At 47.0% G+C, this 20,576-nt stretch overlaps 1 protein-coding gene across 2 annotated transcripts in view; it reads left to right on the forward strand.

Annotated features, from left to right (window-relative positions):
* N4BP1 (NEDD4 binding protein 1) overlaps positions 1–17,536 on the forward strand; it is a 74,571-nt gene extending 57,035 nt beyond the window's left edge. The window contains exons 3-7 of one of the 2 annotated variants that reach the window (XR_007722226.1): positions 2,588–2,718; positions 4,778–4,874; positions 8,148–8,255; positions 10,014–12,137; positions 13,012–13,082. Coding sequence is in view for 1 of the 2 variants with exons in the window: in XM_050774813.1 (XP_050630770.1) it covers positions 2,588–2,718; positions 4,778–4,874; positions 8,148–8,255; positions 10,014–10,121; positions 13,012–13,369 (802 nt within the window). In the remaining variant the exon portion in view is untranslated. Of the gene's footprint in view, positions 1–2,587; positions 2,719–4,777; positions 4,875–8,147; positions 8,256–10,013; positions 12,138–13,011 lie in introns of both variants that reach the window. The other variant, XM_050774813.1, reaches the window with a different exon arrangement.
* Positions 17,537–20,576: the final 3,040 nt, after the last annotated feature.

A 20,576-nucleotide genomic window follows, 5' to 3' on the forward strand; every position in this document is an offset into this window, starting at 1 on the left:
TGAGGACAATAATTTGGCTCCACTTAATTTTTTGTTATTGTAGTTTTATTTTTTGGGTAAATCTGTATGTTCTCCACCAGAATTTTGAACCTCTGTTTTAATTCCATTCCTGAGATTTTTTTAGAGTATCAAAAGTGATATGATCTTATCACTGAGAATAACATTTTGGAATTTAGTTGAGAGCTGATGTTTCTAGAAACTCCATTTGTTCCCCCTCTAGACTTGTAAGGAGTCCAGGGCAGCGGAATTCATCAGTCTGTATTTCCACCCTTGTTACGTAGTGACCCAGTGGAATTGAACTGGGTACTCCTCCTCTATCCAATTCCTCCTCTTGCCATCACCAGAAGCTGTTAAGGAAAAGAGGGAGAGTAGGTAGCACACATTTGTAGGTAGCACACATTTGTATCTGTCAAATAATCAGGGAGCCACCTTAAAAACCTTTTCAGTGCAGTTCTCTCAAGGATTATCCTTTTGCGGACTAAATATACATATTTCTTGGTTTTTCTAAGAACCAGCAGGTTGTTCTGTTGTGGATTTTCAAATTAGGACTGTGGTTGACATTAACTCTAGGTATGTCCCTGCTGTTAAGCAATTAGAGTGATGGATGATTTATTATTTTTGAAAGATTAAAAAAGGCCCCCTCTAAAGAACCACCCCCAGTCTTTTTTCTAGTTAAAAATGTCACTTTGCTACCTTCTTGTCATATTTGAATGCCTTTAGATAAACAAAGCACTCCTGAATTATCAAGATTGGGTTTGTTTATTTACATATAATTTCTGGGATAAGAGCCTCTGAAATATTTGTGGTTCACTGAAAAAGAAATAGCCTTTAAAAAGAGGAGTCTGTGAGTAGCTCTTCTGAATCTCACAGAGCATTAGATGTTCGTGAAGTGTCCAGCCTCTTCCTGCTCTCAAGGAACGCACATGCAGGTGGGGTCGTGGAAAGGGCAGGTGTGAGGAAGCCAGAGTCTAATCCAGCTCATCCCCCTGGCTGTGCAACCCAGGCAGGCTGCTCCTCCCCTAGTGACTCCTTTTTCTAACAGGCATCTAAATGCCATTCTATCTCTGTGATTCTGGTGCACCATACAGGATTGGAACTCAGAAGAGGGAGGAGGCTGAGAGAGGCCCTGTGTCTAGAAATAGCTTCATAGAAGAAGAGGGGCCAGAATTCAGCGCATTCAGTCCTGAGGGCATTTGAAGAAGGAGCAAGGAAAGGTGCAAGAGCATCGCACATATAGAAAGCAACACAAGGAAAGGCTCAGAGACCAGGAGGGGTGAGATGGCAAGACCTGGTCAAAACCAAGAGGGTTTTTGCATGGTAGTGGGAGGGTCACTTGGCCAGATCCTTTCTGACGAGTCAGACGAGGAGGGGTCCTGGAAGCCAGGCAGGATTAGTGTAGGACAGTGCCTTTGAAGGCCCTGAGCAGAATCAAAGGCCTCGGGCTGCATTTAAAAGTTAGTTTCACTGGAATTTTCAGGGTAGGTTGGAATTAGGAGAGCCAGGGTTTAACTCGGGACACATATGCCCATCATGGCAGGACTTGCAAGTGAAGTATTTCTACAAAGCAATTTTGGCATGCAGCATTAGACGTGGAGAGAAGACAGGACTGAAGATGCAAGGAGTATTGTCGCTGGAATCTAAGTGACCATTGAAGCAGTGAACATAGATTATGCTAATTTCATCAATTACAGCATCACTGTTTAAGATTTTAGTCTTTTTTTCTTTGTAATACCCATGAGTAGACACATTACCACCTGCAGAATTTTAAACTTTTAACTTTTTTATCTCCACTTTTAACTAACTGCTGGAGCGTAAATTTTAAGTACTTTCTTCCTTTCCGTTGAAATGTGTTATGGATGGAGGGGTTGGCATTTTTTAATCCTCTATACTAAGGATTGTAAACTATGGGCCAAATTAGGCCCGCCACCTGTTTTTGTAAATGTGGAACACAGCCACACACATTCATTTACAGCTGTCTGTGACTGTTTTCACACACAGAGTTGGGTGGTATGACAGAGACTGTGTGGCTCTTAACAGAAAAAGTGTTCTGACCTGTGTTCTCTACTGTTCATTGTTGTTTTTTATTTATTTATTTTTACCTTTTTTCCCTGTTTTCTGCTTTCTTAAAATAGCCTTTCACAGCCCCTCCATAAATTTCATTTGAGTCTTGCCCTCGACATGTTTCTCGTAAACTGTAAACTGAGTAAATATAGCCATTCCCTGAAAAGAGTGGGGCCCTCCTGGGACAGGACACAGCAGCATCTTTGGAGGTTGCAGGGGTTATGACTGTGTCACATCTTTGTCCCTTTCTTCTGTCACAGCGAACAAGTATTACCATGGAGCTCACTGCCTTCTATCACAACAACACACCCAGTTAGATTAACAAAATGTGAGAAAAATCCTAAGACACTATTAAGAGTTCTGTCCCTAAAGTTCCATCCTAACTTTATGAAATAAATGCTAAAAATGTAAGAGTATTAAAGGAAACTTTGTTATTGTTTGTTGTATGTGTATGTTAACTTTTCATGGTGAAACTGTGCTTTAAACAGAAATAAATTTTATTTATTTTCTTTACTCTTATTTCTAGCCATGGTCTGAAAAAGTTCTTTTCTTGTCGCGGAATTGCAATTGCGGTTGAATATTTTTGGAAGCTTGGCAACAGAAACATCACTGTATTTGTCCCTCAGTGGAGAACAAGGCGTGATCCTAATGTCACAGGTGAGGCAAACTGATTTTTTCAGATTTCTAGTGAAATGTTTAATGAGTCAGCTTATAATTGCAACACATGCTGTTTCGAATAGAGCTGTGTGCCATCGGCAGCAGCTTTAAAAATAAAATTGTAAATCTACCACACCTAGCAAAACATCAATTGAAGAGAGTGCCACAGCATCAGAAATACTAGGGGGTAGGATGGAAAGTTAACATAGTTATTTATACAGGAAGTTATGTTAAGAGTTCATTATATATCACATGTTTTCTTTTTACTTTCTAAAAAATGTCTTTTTATTAGGCTGGGTTTCTGACTGTTTAGATAGTATTTTTGAAGTCACTTCATAAATTTGGCCCCTTCAAGTTATGTCTTTTTAACAGTCTATTTAATGGCTTAATATAAATCATTTCTGTTAACCGTAAAGTACTCTGGCTGACCTGCAGGCCACACACGAAAGATTTGAACTTACTATGAATCGTGGAATGTTCCAGAGAAACTTCAGGTTGTTTGTGTCATAGGTCATGATAGGAAGATAGGTGAAAGGGCTGTGTCAGGCAACTTAACACATCAGGGTGCCTGGAAAAATAAAGTAGATTGTGGGGAGGGAGGGTGAGTGAGTACAGGACTTGCCCAGCACATTAAACAGGAAGTGAAATTTAGTCACTTAGTGGGGCAGAAATGGTCAAACCACACAGTTCCCAAGTATTCCCAACTTCCCCCATTTTGAAGAGTATATTCATCTTAACAGAGGGTACATAAGGAATGAAGCAGATCTACTCATTTTGTTATTTTTGCAATTGGGTCCCTGAAGGAGTCTCTCTTTTTTTTTTTTTTTTTTTTCCTGAGATGGAGTCTCGCTCTGTCACCTAGGCTGGAGTGCAGTGGCATGATCTCGGCTCACTGCAACCTGCACCTCTTGGGTTCAAGCGATTCTTCTGCTTCAGCCTCCCAAGTAGCTGGGACTACAGGCACGCACCACCACGCCCGGCTAATTTTTTTATTTTTAGTAGAGATGGGGTTTCATCATATTGGCCAGGCTGGTCTCGAACTGCTGACCTTGTGATCCACCCACCTCGGCCTCCCAAAGTGCTGGGATTACAGGCATGAGCCACCACACCCTGCCAAAGGAGTCTCTTAATGCTTACATGCTCTGCATTGCTTAAGTCAGTGGTGAGTACCATTGTAGGGAATGCAGGTGTGGGAACCTCAGACCTGAGTTTTTAGCTGCTTTCTGCCCATTACTGGTTTTCTGAAATGTAGCTTTGACCCTCCATTCTCCACTGTCACCACCCATCCCCCATGAAAACTGGCAAATATTTGTATGGACACCTTTGAGAAGTTGGATAGGAGGCCAGTAGGAGGAGGCTTCAACAGACTCTTGGCATAAGGATCTTTCTTGGGATTGGGGTAGAACCATTTGTCCCTCCTATCCCTAGATCTGCCCTAGTCCCACCCCTACCCTCTCTCAGGGTCTCTTATCATCCCTCTCTTTGTCCTCCATTTCTTGTAGTATAGCTCTGAAAGAGTTTCTGATGGTAGGCTTCATTAAATACCCAGGCTGGAGTGCAGCAGTGCAGTCTCAGCTCACTGCAACATCTGCCTCCCAGGTTCAAGCGATTCTCCTGCCTCAGCCCCCTGAGTAACTGGGATTACAGGCACGTGCCACCATGCCTGGCTAATTTTATATTTTTAGTAGAGATGGGGTTTCATCATGTTGGCCAGTCTGGTCTTGAACTCCTGAGCTCAAGTAATCCACCTGCCTCAGCCTCCCAAAGTGTTGGAATTACAGGCGTGAGCCACCGTGCCTGGCCTACTATTCTTAAGAAGCAAATGAGGTTAATCTTTTTATGTTTAAAAAATAACTGAAGTTCATATGTTGTTTTTGCCTTAGTATGGGTCTTGCTTGTTTTGTTTTTTTTTTCCCTCCTAGTGAGTTAGTAAAATTGAGTCAGTAGAAAAAAGGTTTTCTACAGCTCTCCAAGTGAAACATTTGAGTACTTTCATTTCTTGATACATTTGGGAAGATAGCCCTTTTCTGAATGTGTATTCAACTTATTCCACGAACAGAACAGCACTTCTTAACCCAGCTCCAGGAGCTCGGAATATTATCTTTAACTCCTGCCCGGATGGTCTTTGGAGAAAGAATTGCTTCTCATGATGACAGGTATGAAAGGCCATTCTCCTTCCTACGGTTGGAGTGGGGTGGTGAGGAGCCAGCCACCTGCTCTGCTGAACAGGTCCACACTTTCAGAGGACCTGCTTGATGCGGGGGGTTTAATATTTGTGGTCATTAAGGTGATATGCTCAATGATATTTGCTACATAGTTTTTAGAAACATCACAAAAGAAACTGTTTTTGTGTTTTAGTAAAACATGGCTGAAACTCTGTAAGTAAAAGCAGATATTGTAGTCTCTGGTTGGTAGGTGCTTAAAGTAATATTTGTCTTGTCTTAGTGTGGCAGGCTTGAAAATGGTTTCAAATAGTAACTCCTCCCAGTCTACTTTTGATCAGTGACTTAGCCTATTATCATAATGCCTGGGTCCTCAGGGTTTCTTCTACGTCATAGAAGTGTCTCAACTGACCCTACTGTGATAGGAGTAAGCTGCATTTTTTTTTTTTTTTTTTTTTTTTCTTGAGATGGAGTCTCACTCTGTCGTGCAGGCTGGAGTGCGGTGGCACAATCTCAGCTCACTGCAACCTCTGCCTCCTGGGTTCAAGCGATTCTCCTGCCTCAGCTTCCCAAGTAACTGGGATTACAGGCATGCACTACCATGCCCAGCTAATGTTTATATTTTTAGTTTAGCAGGTTGCAGTGAGACAGGGTTTTTCCATGTTGGCCAGGGTGGTCTTGAACTCCTGAACCTCAGGTGATCTGCCCACCTTGGCCTCCCAAAGTGCTGGGATCACAGGTGTGAGCCACCACACCCAGCCCATAAGCCTGCATTTCTTAGCTTGGCATATAACTCAGGCAGCAGGTACTAGTGCATCTGAGTCACCAAGTCACCAAGATTTCGTCTGTGCCTTTTAAATATTTTGTTTTGTTTTTGAGATAGAGTTTTACTGTGTCACCCAGGCTGGTGTGCAATGGCACAATCTCAGCTCATTGCAACCTCCACCTCCCAGGTTCAGGCCATTCTCCTGCCTCAGCCTCCAAGTAGCTGGGATTACAGGCATGCACCACCATGCCTGGCTAATTTTTGTATTTTTAGTAGAGATAGGGTTTCACTATGTTGGTAAGGCTGGTCTCAAACTCCTGACGTCAGATGATCCACCCATCTCGGCCTCCCAAAGTGCTGGGATTATAGGCATGAGCCACTGCGCCTGGCCCTTTTTAAATTTTTTCTAAAAACTTTATTGAGCACTAACCAAATCTGATACACTGAGGTAGGTTCTGGGGACATACATGATTCAGATGCACCTCCTGCCCTCAAGAATTTTGAGAAGACATGTGCATAAGTAACAGAAGGGAGTTTTGCTGTGGTTGAGTAAGAGAAGGTTCCAAACTTAACCAATGGAAATAGGACCAGTTTTTAAAATCCTCCTCATGGTATGAAATTAGTAGCATGTCTACTAGTATTTGGGAACCTAGTGGTAGCTGTTTATTCTTTTCTCTCCTGCATTTGCCCTGTTTATTTTCATCTGGCTTATAGCACTGACAGCACCCCTGGTGTTTTTGCCTGTGTTCCACCAAAACACCACTCTGTTGAAGATAGTGTTTAGCTTGTGACCCAAGCTAGTGAATGATAGTCAAATGGGTAAGAGATGAAAAGAGGGCCTGGGGAGAGGGATGAGGGGCTTGGGACCACAGCAGACATATATTCATTCACCAGAAGGGCCTTCTCATTGACAGTCCCTTGCCCTGCACCAGGCTGGTATGCAAGACCAGATCTGATGGGTGAGAATCAGGTGGCATGGAAGAGCCGAAAGAGGATACCATATGTGGGTGCCTGGGGGATAGGTGAGAAGTACTAGAAGGTGGAATGGAAGGACACTTCCTGCCCAGCCCTGTGACACAGGCAGGGACCCTGCAGGGCTCAGGTCCTCTAACACAGCAGCTTCATTCTCACACCAGCAGGGTTGGAACACACACACAAGTATGCAGACTAAGCTCTTGTTTGGCTGATATGGCTCTTTGGGTTTTCAGAGGACATGTATATATGTTCTCATTCATGAACTCAGAAGCCTTACTGCCTGTTTTTGTTAGTGGCAAACATTACCACTTACAACTCATGCCAGTTAGAAGTCATTTGTAAAATGTTATTTAATAAAGCCAAAGAACTAAATCATATTTAATTTCCAAGGTTTTCTAAGATCTCTGAAACTAATGAGGTTTTTAAAATCCCCGTTAAGTACTCATCACTGCTAGTAAAAGCAGTTGTCTGTACCTTTAATTCCAGTGAGTCCCTTAATTTATTTTTTATTATCTTGGTCTACATATCCTTAGACAAATGTGGTCACCCTAACTTATGAGATAAAATTCACATTATCCTCACAGATTTCTTATTAAGAGGGTCTGAGCATGAATAATCAGCAGTGAAATGGAAGTCTTCTTTACTGCTTCATCCTTTCCCTTTTTTATCACCAGGTATCCTGTCATATCTTCCATTTGAGTGAATCTATAACTTAGTCTAAACAAAATGGCAATTCTAGATACCTCTTTTTAAATCAGAGCAGTGTGAACCTGTGAATTTTTTTTTTTTTTTTTTGGAAACACTCTCGTTTTGTTGCCCAGGCTGGAGCATAGTGGCACGATCTTGGCTCACTGCAACCTCCACCTGCTTGGGCCCAGATGATCCTCCACCTCAGCCTCCTGAGTAGCTGGGACTACAGGGAACACCTGGCTAATTTTTTTGTATTTTTTTGTAGAGACGGGGTTTCACCATGTTGCCCAGACTGGTCTCAAACTCCTGGGCTTGAATGATCCGGCCACCTCAACCTCCCAAAGTGTTGGGATTATAAGCATGAGCCACCACACTCGGCTTGAACTTATGAATTTTTAAAAAGAAAAGAGAATTGTAAGGCTGATTGTACTAAGCAGCTAATCTTAGAACCAGAATACTGTTGCTCAGTAACTTAAATCTGAATAATGATTTCACAGGGTTGTCAGCTCTCATTCTCTGCTCTGGTCTTCATGTATTCTTATTAACACTGTTTACTGATTAATACAACTTTTGAATAAATTATAGTTTAGATCACTTAACAAAAGAAATTGTATGAAAGACAATCTATTTTATAATCACACTAATAATTTTAGAGATATTCACCATTCTGATTGATCTTCAGTTGATAGGGGCTAAACTTTTCTGTGGCCTAGCCTTGGTTAAATTCTTTGATGGTTTTCCTATGAAGAGGAACCCTTCTCTTATTTTCTTATAACATGGCTTCTCTGAGCCAAGGATGCCTGTTGCTCATTTTAAACTCTGTTATATTACCATAGGTTTCTACTACACTTAGCGGACAAAACTGGTGGTATAATTGTGACAAATGATAATTTCAGAGAATTTGTGAATGAGTCAGTCTCTTGGAGAGAAATTATTACAAAAAGGTAATATTTTCTTCTTTGTCTTTGGTCAGAAAAGTTTTGTTTTGTTTTGTTTTTAATTGTTTCTGTGTGCATTTTGTTTGTTTTGTTTTCTATATTCCTTGGCCCCACAGAAGGCAATATAAGGGACCAAAGTATCATAAGACTGTGCTGTACTCCCACTTCATAGGTGACTGGCCCCTCCAGGTAAGCAGGGGCCCGGCGCAGAGCAGCAGAGCTGGCAGTGATGAGTGTGGACATGCTCTGCTCTCACTACCGCCTTCTAGGGCATCAGAGTTTTCCTGCATGCAGCAGGAGGCACAGTTAAGTGTGATGGAGCACAAACGGCTTCCTAGTTTACTCAGCTGTGAAGTGAAAGGGTGAACTTCATGGCAGCTGGGATTCCAGCAAGAGGAAAGGCCCAAAAGCAATGTGTGCTGACTGGGCTTTCACTTCTTCATGGTCTGGAGAGAGTATTTCCACTTTTTAATATCTGATGCTTTTCTGGAGGTTTTTATGGTCAGTTTAATCATCTATATTGAAAACATCTTTAGATATCCAAAATAAAACAAAGTTACGTCAAGAGTTTAGCATTCACTGCTGTTTTTCATTTGTAATAAAACTATGAAGGTGTCCACTGCTGAAAAATGCCCTAAGATGAGTGGGCACTGGCTGCTAGGACTTTTTGTTAACAACTATCACCTGACCAGTTATTTAAAATAGAAAGCAAGGGGCTGTGATAGTGCCAGGGATAAGTCACATAGGCCAGAAATCTTAAAACATAAAGTGAACATACCTCACGCTAAGTATAACTAATATATAGTAAAACTCGCAATATAGCTAGGATAACTAGTATTTATCCCTGTTGGGGTTTCACACTTGTACCTTGCCTGGTATTTATATTTTCCTAAATTATTAGAAGATTTTAGAAAAAGAGTCTGTTACGAAAGCCTAGGTGAGAGTTAATTACTGTATGCATTTTGACACCTGTGCTGTTAAAAAGCTGTTGTTGATAGCTGAACCGAGAATGAGAATCAGTCTTTGACCTTCTGGGCACAGTTAATGAGCCACTAATCTTGTAGGGCATGTTTCTGTTGGACCTCTGCCTGGGCTCATTGTCAGTATTTACTGACACTCATCCATGTATGCATGGAGGGTTTAAATGCAGTCAAGACTGGTGTTCTCCAGCCAAGCTGTTGCTTTCAGCATTCACAAAAACAAGGCAGAAAGGAGACCTGGACAACAAGCACAGGCACTTGGACTTTTAAGATTATTTTATTTTCTGTTTTCTCCGATATGGTAAATAGTGATCTAAAGACCTCAGATTTCCTTTATTCATGTATGTTTTCCTTTTTAAAAATATTCTTTTCAGTGGGTTTGCTTATGGACACATTTATTACCAGTTTTATTAAAAAAATTAAACCTTCATTCAGCATTTGTGTCCTAAGCTGACAGTCTTTAAATCTTATTTTTCAAAGTTATATTGAAAGTTATATTAGAAGAAGAAGCGGCTTCCTAAGCCCAGTACAAATCTGCAAGTGTTGATGAGAAATTTGAGGGCCGACTGATAAAATGTTCTGACTCTATTGTATTTATGTCCAAAACAGACATTAAAAGGGTTTGACTTGGTTGTTTTCCCCGCTTTTAGGCAGTTGAGCAGTCTTAGGATTTGTAGGCTGACCTGACCGTTGCTTTGGCATCGGGTGGCTGCTTTGGGATCCTTATGTAGGCCCTGGGCAGTGAGGAGCCTGTTTCTCAGCCTCATGGTGTTCTGTGTTGTAGGCTGCTGCAGTACACGTTCGTGGGGGACATATTTATGGTTCCTGATGATCCTCTGGGAAGAAGTGGACCTCGATTAGAGGAGTTTCTTCAGAAGGAAGTCTGTCTTAGGTATTTCCTTTTTCAGATTGTCTTATATTAAAACGTCTGTTTCAACTCTTTGTGCTTTAGTGCAAGTGCTGTCTTTTATCAACTAAAAATGGCATTTAAAAATTATTATTATTATTATTTTGAGACAAGGCCTTGCTCTGTCACCCAGGCTGGAACGCAGTGGCATGATTTTGGCTCACTGCAACCTTTGCCCCGCCAGGCTTCAGCAATCCTCCCACCTTAGCCTCGCGAGTAGCTGGGACCACAGGCGCGTATCACCACGCCCAGCTCTTTTTTTGTATTTTTAGTAGAGACAGGGTCTTACCATGTTGTCCAGGCTGGTCTGAAACTCCTGAGCTCAAAGAATCCGCCTTCCTCAGCCTCTAAAAGTGTTGGGATTGTAGGCATGAGCCACCATACCTGGCCAAAAAAATTTTTTTAAGCCTTAAATTTAGTGCTGGTTTCATATATGTGGAAGCTAATGTAGCAAGCATCCCAGATTTTCAACTGTAGTCCTTTCAGTTTTCATCCTAGGAAAAGACAGAAGCCAAACTTTTTTTGTGGGTTTATTTTTATTGATTTTTTTTTTTTTTTTTTTTTTTTTTTTGAGATGGAATTTCACTGCTAGGCTGGAGTGCAATAGCGCAATCTTGGCTCATTGCAACCTCCGCCTCCCAGGTTCAAGTAATTCTGCCTCAGCCTCCCGAGTAGCTGAGATTACAGGTGCACACCACCACGCCTGGCTAATTTTTTGTATTTTTAGCAGAAACGGGGTTTCGCCATGTTAGCCAGGCTGGTCTCAAACTCCTGACCTCAGGTGATCCACTCACCTCAGCCTCCTAAAGTGATGGGATTACAGGCGTGAGCCACCTCGTCCAGCCTTTTTGTGGGTTTAAAAAGACAGCCGGGGCCGGGTGTTGTGGCTCATGCCTGTAATCCCATCACTTTGTGAGGCCAAGGGAGGTAGATCACTTCAGGTCAGGAGTTCAAGACCATCCTGGCCAATATGGTAAAACCATGGCTTTACTAAAAATGCAAAAACTAGCTGGGTGTGGTGGTGCGTGCCTGTAATCCCAGCTACTCGGGAGGCTGAGGCAGGAGAATCACTTGAACCCAGGAGGCGGAGGTTGCAGTGAGCCGAGATCACGCCACTATAGTCCAGCCTTGATTACAGAGCAAGACTCTATCTCAAAAACAAACAAACAAAAAACAAAGCTGTTTTTCCAAGCTGGTGGTCACTTACTGGCGAACACTACTTAGGTTCATCATGTATGTGTGAGAGCTCTCCCTCTGAACCATGAGTGCCTAATGGGCTCATTTTGTATGTGTGAGTGTCTTTTTACATTCATTTTCTAAAGTCATTTGCTTTGAACATGTTATGCTTATATTAATTACTTACTGCTCAGGAATCACTGCCTGGGGGAACTGACCATTACTTTCTACCTTTACTGAATGGAAAAGCCAGTATTCCATATTTATCTGAAAATGATTTGGTAGTTTAGGTTTTCTTTGTTGTAGTTTGGGTTTGTTTTGTTTTTAGGACACCTTATTAGTGGTTCTTTCTGTTTTCAGAATTCTTAGGTAACAGACATTAACCAAAGATGCCTGTGAACCTAACAGGCAGATCATAGGACCCCATGACTGATGTTTACTCTTTTTAAAAACTAAACCAGACTGCACTTCTGTGCATTCCCAGCTGGTATTTGCATGGGGGTGTGATGGGGGGGTCTAAGCTGAGAGGAAGACACACAGCTCTCTCAGCAATTTTAGGCAGTCACACTTTCCAGCCGATCTTTTCCATTTGTAACAGGAACCATTGGGAGTTGTAGGTTTGGATTCAGTGGTAGGTGGTGATGGGTTTTTTTTTTTACATGGTGGTCTGTTCTACCTAGGAGACCACTACAATTTCAGCTCCCTGGTCTTGTGAATCATTTCTCTTTTGAGCCTTTGGGTTTTATGACACAGATGAGGACTTAATTGCCAAACGCCACGCTTCTCTACCCACATGAAGAGAATGGCAGCCATTTTCCACACCTGGTACGCTCATCAGTCCATCTCGTTTTCCTTCCCCACATCTGAACTTTGGAAATCCCCTGCTGGGCTTCAGGCCCAAGGCCCGTGTGTGAGCATCAGTCACATCTGTGGGTCACAGTTACCAGAAGGAGAGTCCTCTGCTTCCTCCCACTCCCTGAGCAACCTGGTACGGGGTCTGTCCTGCCTGCCTTTTCACTCTCACCTGGTGGCTTTTTGTAGAGCTGCTCACAAATTGGTTAAGAAGTTGGGAATCACTTCCATCACAGAGGGGCTGTTGAAGTTGAGCTTTTGAAGTTGGGGAAACTTCAGCTAGCCTCATTTCTCACCTGCAGGTCGAGTCCAGTGGGAGGCTTTTGAGTGATACAGATGCCCTCCCTGTACACACATACTCGTACACACCCATGTGCATACAAGTGTGGGCACCCACCCACACCTCATCTAGACTGAGTCGGTGGGGACTGCCACTCTCCCCAAAAGGAGTCTCTTCTAATTTCTGTTAACCAGGGTCCTGCACAAAATCAAAATCTTGAGAAGAGTAAGACCCTGTTAAACCTTTTGAAAGCTCCCAGGGGCACCCTGGTTAGAGCCAAACAGCTGGATGGGGTCAGTCCTCACAGCAGAAGACCTGGGAGGGCAGTGCTCCCTCACAGAGTGCACTCATTCCCTGCCACACCTTGAGATGGCGTCAGTGGAATCCCCGCAGGCTCCTCTGTGGGCAGCTACTGTCACCACCTCCACCTCAGTCTTGCATCCTGCCTTTGGAAGCCAGGGAGTGGCATCCTGAGCCTCAAGGCCTGCCGCAGCTACCTTCTAAAATATCTCCGTGATTTTTTATTTACTTATAACCCAACTCACCAGGACTTGCTTCCATTCACAGAGATATGCAGCCCCTACTCAGTGCCCTGCCAAATGTGGGCATGTTTGACCCCAGCTTCAGAGTCCCTGGCACCCAGGCAGCCAGCACCAGCCACCAGCCTCCGACCCGGATTCAGGGAGCCCCTTCAAGTCACTGGCTCCCTCAGCAGCCCCACTTCCCACTGCTGCCAGCCCTCCCCAATCTCCAGCAGAACCTGCCCATGCCAGCTCAGCGATCTTCTGCAGAAACCAACGAGCTGAGGGAAGCCCTTCTGAAGATCTTCCCTGACTCAGAGCAAAGACTGAAAATAGACCAGATCTTGGTGGCCCACCCATACATGAAAGATCTAAACGCGCTCTCTGCCATGGTGTTGGATTGAAGATTGTGCTGAGAAGCTTGCGCTCAGGGCTGGCTGATCAAACTCAAGCTCACACCTGTACCTGATGGGAATGTGAAGAAACTTATTTCCCAGTGTAAACGCAGTTGTATAGAAAAAAAAAATGTTTTGTGTATAAATCTGGGTTTTCAAAACCAGCTTTTTTCTATATATAAATTATGCTGCTATTACAGATTTAACATTTTCTGTTAAAGGAAAGTCTACATTTTCTGCCTGTTCAGAACTGTTTAATAGCAGTTACTCTTGAGTGTATTTACCTTTTTATGTTTTTTAAACTATTTTCCTTAAAGCCGAAAATATTGACAAATGGATATGGTTAGCCTTTATAAATAAATAAATAAAAAAAAAAAAGAGCTGCTTTCTTAAGGAAAGCAAGACCTCTTAAAGTATATTTTCTTGAGATGAATATGTCCCGTCACTACCATGAAGTGTGCTCACCCTTCCAGCCTCCTCTGCCCTCACCCCCGGAGTTAGAGTGGGTAAGAGTTGGTTTGTCCTGCAGAGTCTTTGGTTGGAGCATTGTGAAAGTGGACCCGCGGTGCCACTAGATGGCACTTGGTGCCTAGCCGTGGTGAATGACCAGGGCGAAGTTAGACTCACAGGATACCAGGGCTAGAAGATATTGTGGAGCCCATGGAGTCCCACCCTTCCCCTTCCACCCTGCGTAAAAGGGGACGGCCCAGTGTGCACGCCGTCCGGCCATACCCATAACCACAGCCACAGCTGAGGAGTGGCTGGGCAGGCAGCAGGCTCCCCAGCCAGGGCTTGACACGCTCACAGGCTAAGGCCTCCACACACCTGGCCTGGCTCTGGAAGTCACTTCTTAGCTTCTGAACACCATAGCGGGTCGTGAGGAAGTTTAATAAAGAGCCTGGTCACTGGCCATCTTGTGTCCGCAACTGCAGAAGACGCCCCGATGTGGCGTTTGTACAGCTTTGCCAAAAAATGATTTTCTACTCTCAAAAATGACCCAAGCCAATAAATAGCATTAGTAGCTTCTGTTGGGGGGAGGGAGTGGGGGGGCCAGAGCCCTTGTATTTATTTTCCCTGTGTTTGTCTCTCTGGTGTCCTCCTAAACAGCCTTTCTTGTGAGTCTTTCTCAGAATTGATATCTTAATATTGTCTGTTCTAGGTGTTGCCCAAATTCAGTGTCAGTGAAGTTCTTTTCCTGGGCAATCTTAACATCTTTACTCTTACTGTCTGGATCTTCAAAGGGCTTTGTATTTTACACCTGCGCCCCCAGGCTGCTCATAGTCGGCTTCCTGCCTGTCCGTAGATCATGTCTCTCTTGGGCCTAAGGAGTGGAGGCTGAGGACTCAGTGCTGGTTTGTTCATGGTGAGGGGACTGGGGGGCATCCCAGAGTGCTACCTCCAGGCCTGCTTCTTGGTTTTGTTTGATCGCTGCATCCTTCAAGGGATGAATCCAGAACTCTCCATGAGGCCAGGCTTGTCCTTCAATCATGTTTCCTCTCAGATGCGTCCATGATGCCTCCTAATGTAGAACTGGTTGTTCATTGTTTGGGCCGGTGGCCAAGTCACCCAGCTGTGGAAGCAGAGGTAGAAGACAAGGCCAGCCAGGAGGGCAACTTCAGTCACAGCTCCCATGCCTCAGCTTTGCACCTGTTTTCAAAAGCACAACTGAGGTGTGCGGACTGGGGCTGTCTTGCAGTGACTCTGGCCTTCTGGCTCACGTTTCGGTCCAGCAGCCTGGCTGACCCACTATTTCTCCTCTGCTTCAGAGAGGAAACCCAGGAGACGCCCTGACCGCCAGACTGAGTCTCCGCCCATGCTGGCTGGTGCTGGCTAGGCTGAGGGGGTCACCACTTCTCCCAGCTCTAGAAGCTATTTGACCCTTGACGTTTGAGTTCTGTAAGTCTTTCTGTTCTGACTATTGCTTCGGAGAGATTGGCCTGTCCCCTTTCCCTTTCTTGGCTGTGGGAAGGAAGGAAGAGCAAAGTGCTCATTGGTTCCCTTCATCAGTGACAGCATGAGACGGAATTCATCATTCCTTCTGAAACCCCTCAGGTTTAGTTAAATTTAATATTTAAAAACCCAAATTATCAAACCATTAAAAACTCATTACTGGTTCTCAGCCTCCCCCAGTACTAGCCTCAGTGTGGCTGCTGCGTAAGTATCTGTAGCCTGTCTACCTCCTGCAGCGGGGCCGCCCGCCGCTTCCCTGTCTACTGCTCAGGCTCTCCCACTTCATGGCATCCATGTAAAGTAGCTGGCAGAAGAGCGATGTCACCCTCATTCAACAGACAGGATGTGTGTTGCTCAGAGAGGTTATCCTGAGGGGCTAGGTGATTCCCTGGCCTACATTCTTCCCAAGGCTCCAGGCCACTGTCTTCGGGAGTAAAAGAGCCTTGTCTGACCTTAATGCAGGCAGTCTGTTTGAACCCCTGTAGGCTGCATTCAGGAGACAGAAGGTGTCTGGGCCATCCTGGATGGCCGGTCAGCATTGCTAGGCAGGCTCGGCTATGTGGCTGGGACTCAGGCCTGGGTGGCTTTTGAGACCAGTGAAGGGAGAGCCGGCCTCCTGCCCATGCAGGCTTGTGACACGGCTGGGATATGAGGGAGGACTCAGATCTACACACAGAAATGCCTCTTTTCCCTGCCCTCCCCCAGCTCCCACCTGCCTCCCACACCTCAGGTGTGGCTGCCCGTGGGACCGTCCCTCAACCCCTTTCCTCGCACCTCCTCGTCTTCACCCAGTTCCTGCAGTGTCTCTGACCCACACCTCCCACCTCCTGGCCGACTTGCCCAGGCAGTGGCTCTGGCTCACCTCCATCTGTTCATCACCTTCCTCCCCAGTGTTGCCATTTATCTCAGATGTTTTAGATTGAAACAGCCTGATTCCCAGAAGAATCCTCTTCATTCATTGCTAGTGCTTCCCCTCACCTCCCACTCTCCACTTCCCAGTTTGCAAATGTGGCTTTCGCCCACCAAGTGAAAGTGGACTGAGAGCAGCCCTTGGGGACAGCCTGGTGCCTGGCTGCAAGGCCGCGCTGGGGCTGTCTTGCTGGCGCACGTGGCTTGACTGGACTTTCCCTGCTTCCCACCACTTCCCTCACTCCCAGACCTCCCTCATTCTTTTTGTCTCTTCTTTTTGCCTAAAGCCAGCCCTTAACACCCTATTCTTCCTCAGCAAATGGTTTGCAGACTAGCTGGAAAGGGCAGCTGGTGTTAAGAATGCAGGTTACCGGGCATGACCCAGAAGATGCTTGCCCAGTAGTTCTAGAGAAGGCCCAGGAATCTGCAAATGAGCACATTCCCCAGGCAGTTCCCATGCAGGTGATCAACGGACCACATGTTGAGAAACCGCAGTCACCCTTAGGGCCACACTGTCCCTGTCCCCACTGTCCCTTCTCTGTAGTGACCTCCAGCCCTGCCCTTCAGGAGTGCACTTCCCACTCTACTAGGAAGCCCTATGGCATCCTCAGGCTCCCAAGACCCGCAGCCTGCTCTGGGTCCCTCCCTCCTTCCACACCCACCCTCCGTATGATCCCCTGCTCTGCCCTTGTGCTTGGCTGCCCCCTGCCCGCTACTCTCAAGACACCCAGGGGTGGTGGGCCCTCACTGGCCAGCCCCTCCCAGCACTGTCCTCTGCCATCGAGACACCGCAATGCAGCCAGATTTACCTTCCAGTAACATACTTCTAGTCACCCCTCCTCCTGCGAAGTGCTCTGCAATGGCTGTTTGACCAGAGCACCAAGTTCACACCTCCTGAGCTTGGTGTCCGTGGCTGTCCACCTCCCAGCCATACTTGGCTGTCCCCAAACGCTCCCTGTGGCCACACGTTTCCCATGACCTGTGGGCTCCGCAGATGGACCTCTCTCCGCTAGAGATGCCCTTCTCCCAAATGACTTCCCTCCTGGAAGGCCCAGCCTGAGTCTCGTCCCCTTTCCAGTGCTTCTGCCAGAAGCAGCCCCATGATGTTCTGTGACTGCACAGCACTTTGTGTCTTGCTCTGGGCACTTGCCGCTCTGGCTGGTGCTGCCGCCGCTGATTGTGTACTGTGTCTTGCTGCCCTTTCTAGACTGTGAGCTCCTCGCGGGCAGGGACCGCCTGTGTTCTCTGTATTTCCCACGGCGCCTAGCACAGTGCCTTGCACTTGATAGGTGCTCAATAAATGTCTGCTCAACTGAACTGGAGAACAGTGCCTTCTTGACTGCGGCATCTGGCAGCAGGACTAGTAAGAGGCCGGGAATCCACCGCCCTGTGGTGGGACATTGGGGTGGGACTGGGGTCACTCCACTCCCTTCTCCCTCCCCTGCCAGGCTCCAGCACACAGCATCCTGGGCACATGGATCCAGTGAGAGGTACCTGGTGCAGGCTGCGTACCAGATGCACTCAGGCTTCCAGGCCAGGGTCGACACCTGGCCCAAGCTACGCCAGTCCGAGTCACTCCTGGCTGGAGAGTTCGTCTGTGGTGGTGGGAATCGTGGGATACCAGGCCCAGATCTGTCAGAAGCCATTGTCCACCCTGGGGGAAGCCGACCTGTGGCAGGAAAGAAGCGGCGATGTGAGAGAGGTTCCTGGCAGCATGAGCCTCAGGTTCCCATTGTCAGGAAAGCCCTTCCTCAGATGTCGCCACACCCCAGTATTCTCACACACTTCCCTTTTTGCTTAAGCTGGTCATTCCAGTTGGATTTACATCCCTTGAAATTGAGAGTCTTGAGTGACGTGTGTTACTGTCTTTAGCAAGGACTTACAGATTGTTTAGAAAGGTCCAAAGACATGTGCAAACGTGGCTTCAGGAGTGTCCACCCCAGTCAGAAAATGCTGGAAGAGGCCGACCATTTCAGAGTTGGGTAACTTGAAACTCAGGCCTGGGGCCCCTCAGCAGAGAACTCGGCCTGGCCTCCGAGCTGTTCCCTGCTGCCGTGGCTCTGTGCCCATCCCACTGCCTCTTCAGTCCCCTGACGGCAGTTCTTTTCCCCAGTTCCCTAGTTGGGCAGATGCCAGCACTGTTCATTTGGAGTTTGACTTTCTGTACACTTCAGAAGTGTAAGCATTATTTTATTATGCCTATTTTACAGATGAGGAGACTCAGTAATAATGCTTTCTACTTCAAGGGTGACTTGAGGAATAAACGTGGTGCTTAGAACTGTGCCCAACCCAGAGCCCTGCTCGGTGGCTGCTACTGGGGCTCTGATCAGCAGCCCTGTGGACACCTACCTAACTATTCCCCACCCTTCCAGGTCATCCCACACCCCCACCAGCCAGGTCTTATCTCCAAGTGCTGAGCCGCCGTCCTCCAGGTTCTTAACACACTCCTTTATCCCTGTGGGCCAACAATGAGGGTGCTTAGGTTAGGGCCTACATTTCTTTCAGTGCCTCAGCAGGGCTGTGGGAAGTCCGGCTGTGGGAAGTCCAGCTGTGGTCTAGAGAGGACACTGTTCCTTGAACAAGGCAGGCACTCAGGAGAGTCCCTTGGGTGCCATCACCAGAGACAGCACCCGCAGGAAGTGGGCACAGCCACTGCCTGCCCGCAGGGTGCTGAGAAAGCTGAGGCCGGCAACCAGTGCTATGTCCTCACCACCCATGTGTCCAGCAAGCTTCTGTCTCCTTTAATCCTCACCTCACTCCTGAAGTGCTACTATTATCTCCATTTTGCAGAGGAGGAAACTGAGATACAGAGATGCTCAGGAACTTCCATTTCTTCCAGCTAAGATGTCCGGGATTTAGGATTTGAATTCCAATGGGCCATCCCACCTCCCTGAAAGGCAAAGCTGCCCCAGAGGTGACTCAGCAGCCGGTATGGCGCCTAAGATCCCTCCACCCTTCAAGGAAAAGAATTGAGGGCCCACGACAGACCTGGGTCAAGGCTGTCAGTCTTCAGGGCACAGGAAGGCTGCGGAAGGAAGCTGCCTCTCCACTTCCTGCGTCATGGGCCTGTATCCAGCCCTGTTCCTGCAGGAGGATGCCAAGAGTATATTTTTTTAGAGAAGTTGACTAGTTCTGCAGAAGCTCTGTCAGGAGTGAGGCCATGCATGCATCAGAGCTGCCTTGTGCTTCATTTCGGGAAACACAGATGAGTTGATGTTGATTGGAAACTGAACGTGGCCCTTTTCCCGGTTCAGGTTCCAATCCCCTCCACACCGAGGGTGCCAGGGCTGGGGACATTCACTGGGGAAATGGCTAGGCAGGCAGGGATTTGCCCAGAAACAGAGCAGAAGTACCCACAGCCAGTGCTGGAGCCAAAAGCCCAGAGGCTTAGGGCTTCTTGAACCAGCCCCCTTCCACCCCCTCCTGCCTGGTGGCTTCAGCTCCCAGAGTCCCAGGACTCCAAACCGCAGACTCCAGCCTTTGGGGCTTTCCTTCCCCAGCCCCGAGTCCCCAGGGAGCCCTGCTTGGCCCCACAGCCCGAAACCCAGTCTGGGGTCAGGCCTGGGCAGGCCCTGTCCTCCCCTCCTCCCTGCTTCTAGTGAGAAGAGGAGGAGGCGGCCTCCCCCAAAAAGAATGCGCTTGTCTGCCCGCCTGTCTGGCTCCTGGATCCATCTAAAGTTTCAGCCACCAAAACAGGCAGCAGGAAGGAGAGGGCCTCCCGCAGCCTGCCCCCAGCAGCTGCGCACACAGACTTGCTCAGGGGACTTCCCCCAAACCAGGGGGTGTCTCGATGCCAGTAGGACCCTCTCCCCTTGCCAGCCCCTCAGGATCCCTGGCACGTCACACCTCCACTCTGAGAAGGTCTGGGAACCCTTACTACTTCCTGCTGTGTGGCAAAGGGACATGAGGCCCGGCTGGTGAGGGGTGGGGCCCAAACCCCTCATCCCCTGCGGATGCTGCACGTTCCCAGCCCCTCCAGGGTTCCTCCATCCCTGATCTTGAGCAGCCACTGCATGCAGGGGACAGTGCCCGGGAAGGGAGAGAACAACCAGAATGGCCCTTTTTCTGAAGGCCTCATGCCCAGTCAGCCTGTGGGGTGAGGGCATCACCTGCTCCTGCACTTACTCTCCGTGATCTTGAGGAAGTTAGGCAGCCTCTCAAGGCCTCAGGCCCTCATCTGTCATGGGCTAGAGCTGCTGCCCTCAGAGCTGGTGGTCTGTGACCCGGTCTGTGCATTGGGATCCCCAGGGGCAGCGCTGCCCAGGCCACACCCCAGACCCGGGAGATCAGAATCTGACATCCATGTTTTCTGGTAATCCCAGGTGACCCGGCGTGCCCTCACGATTGAGAACCACCT

The sequence above is a fragment of the Macaca thibetana genome, chromosome 20, assembly GCF_024542745.1.
Source record: "Macaca thibetana thibetana isolate TM-01 chromosome 20, ASM2454274v1, whole genome shotgun sequence".
Lineage (NCBI taxonomy): Eukaryota > Metazoa > Chordata > Mammalia > Primates > Cercopithecidae > Macaca > Macaca thibetana.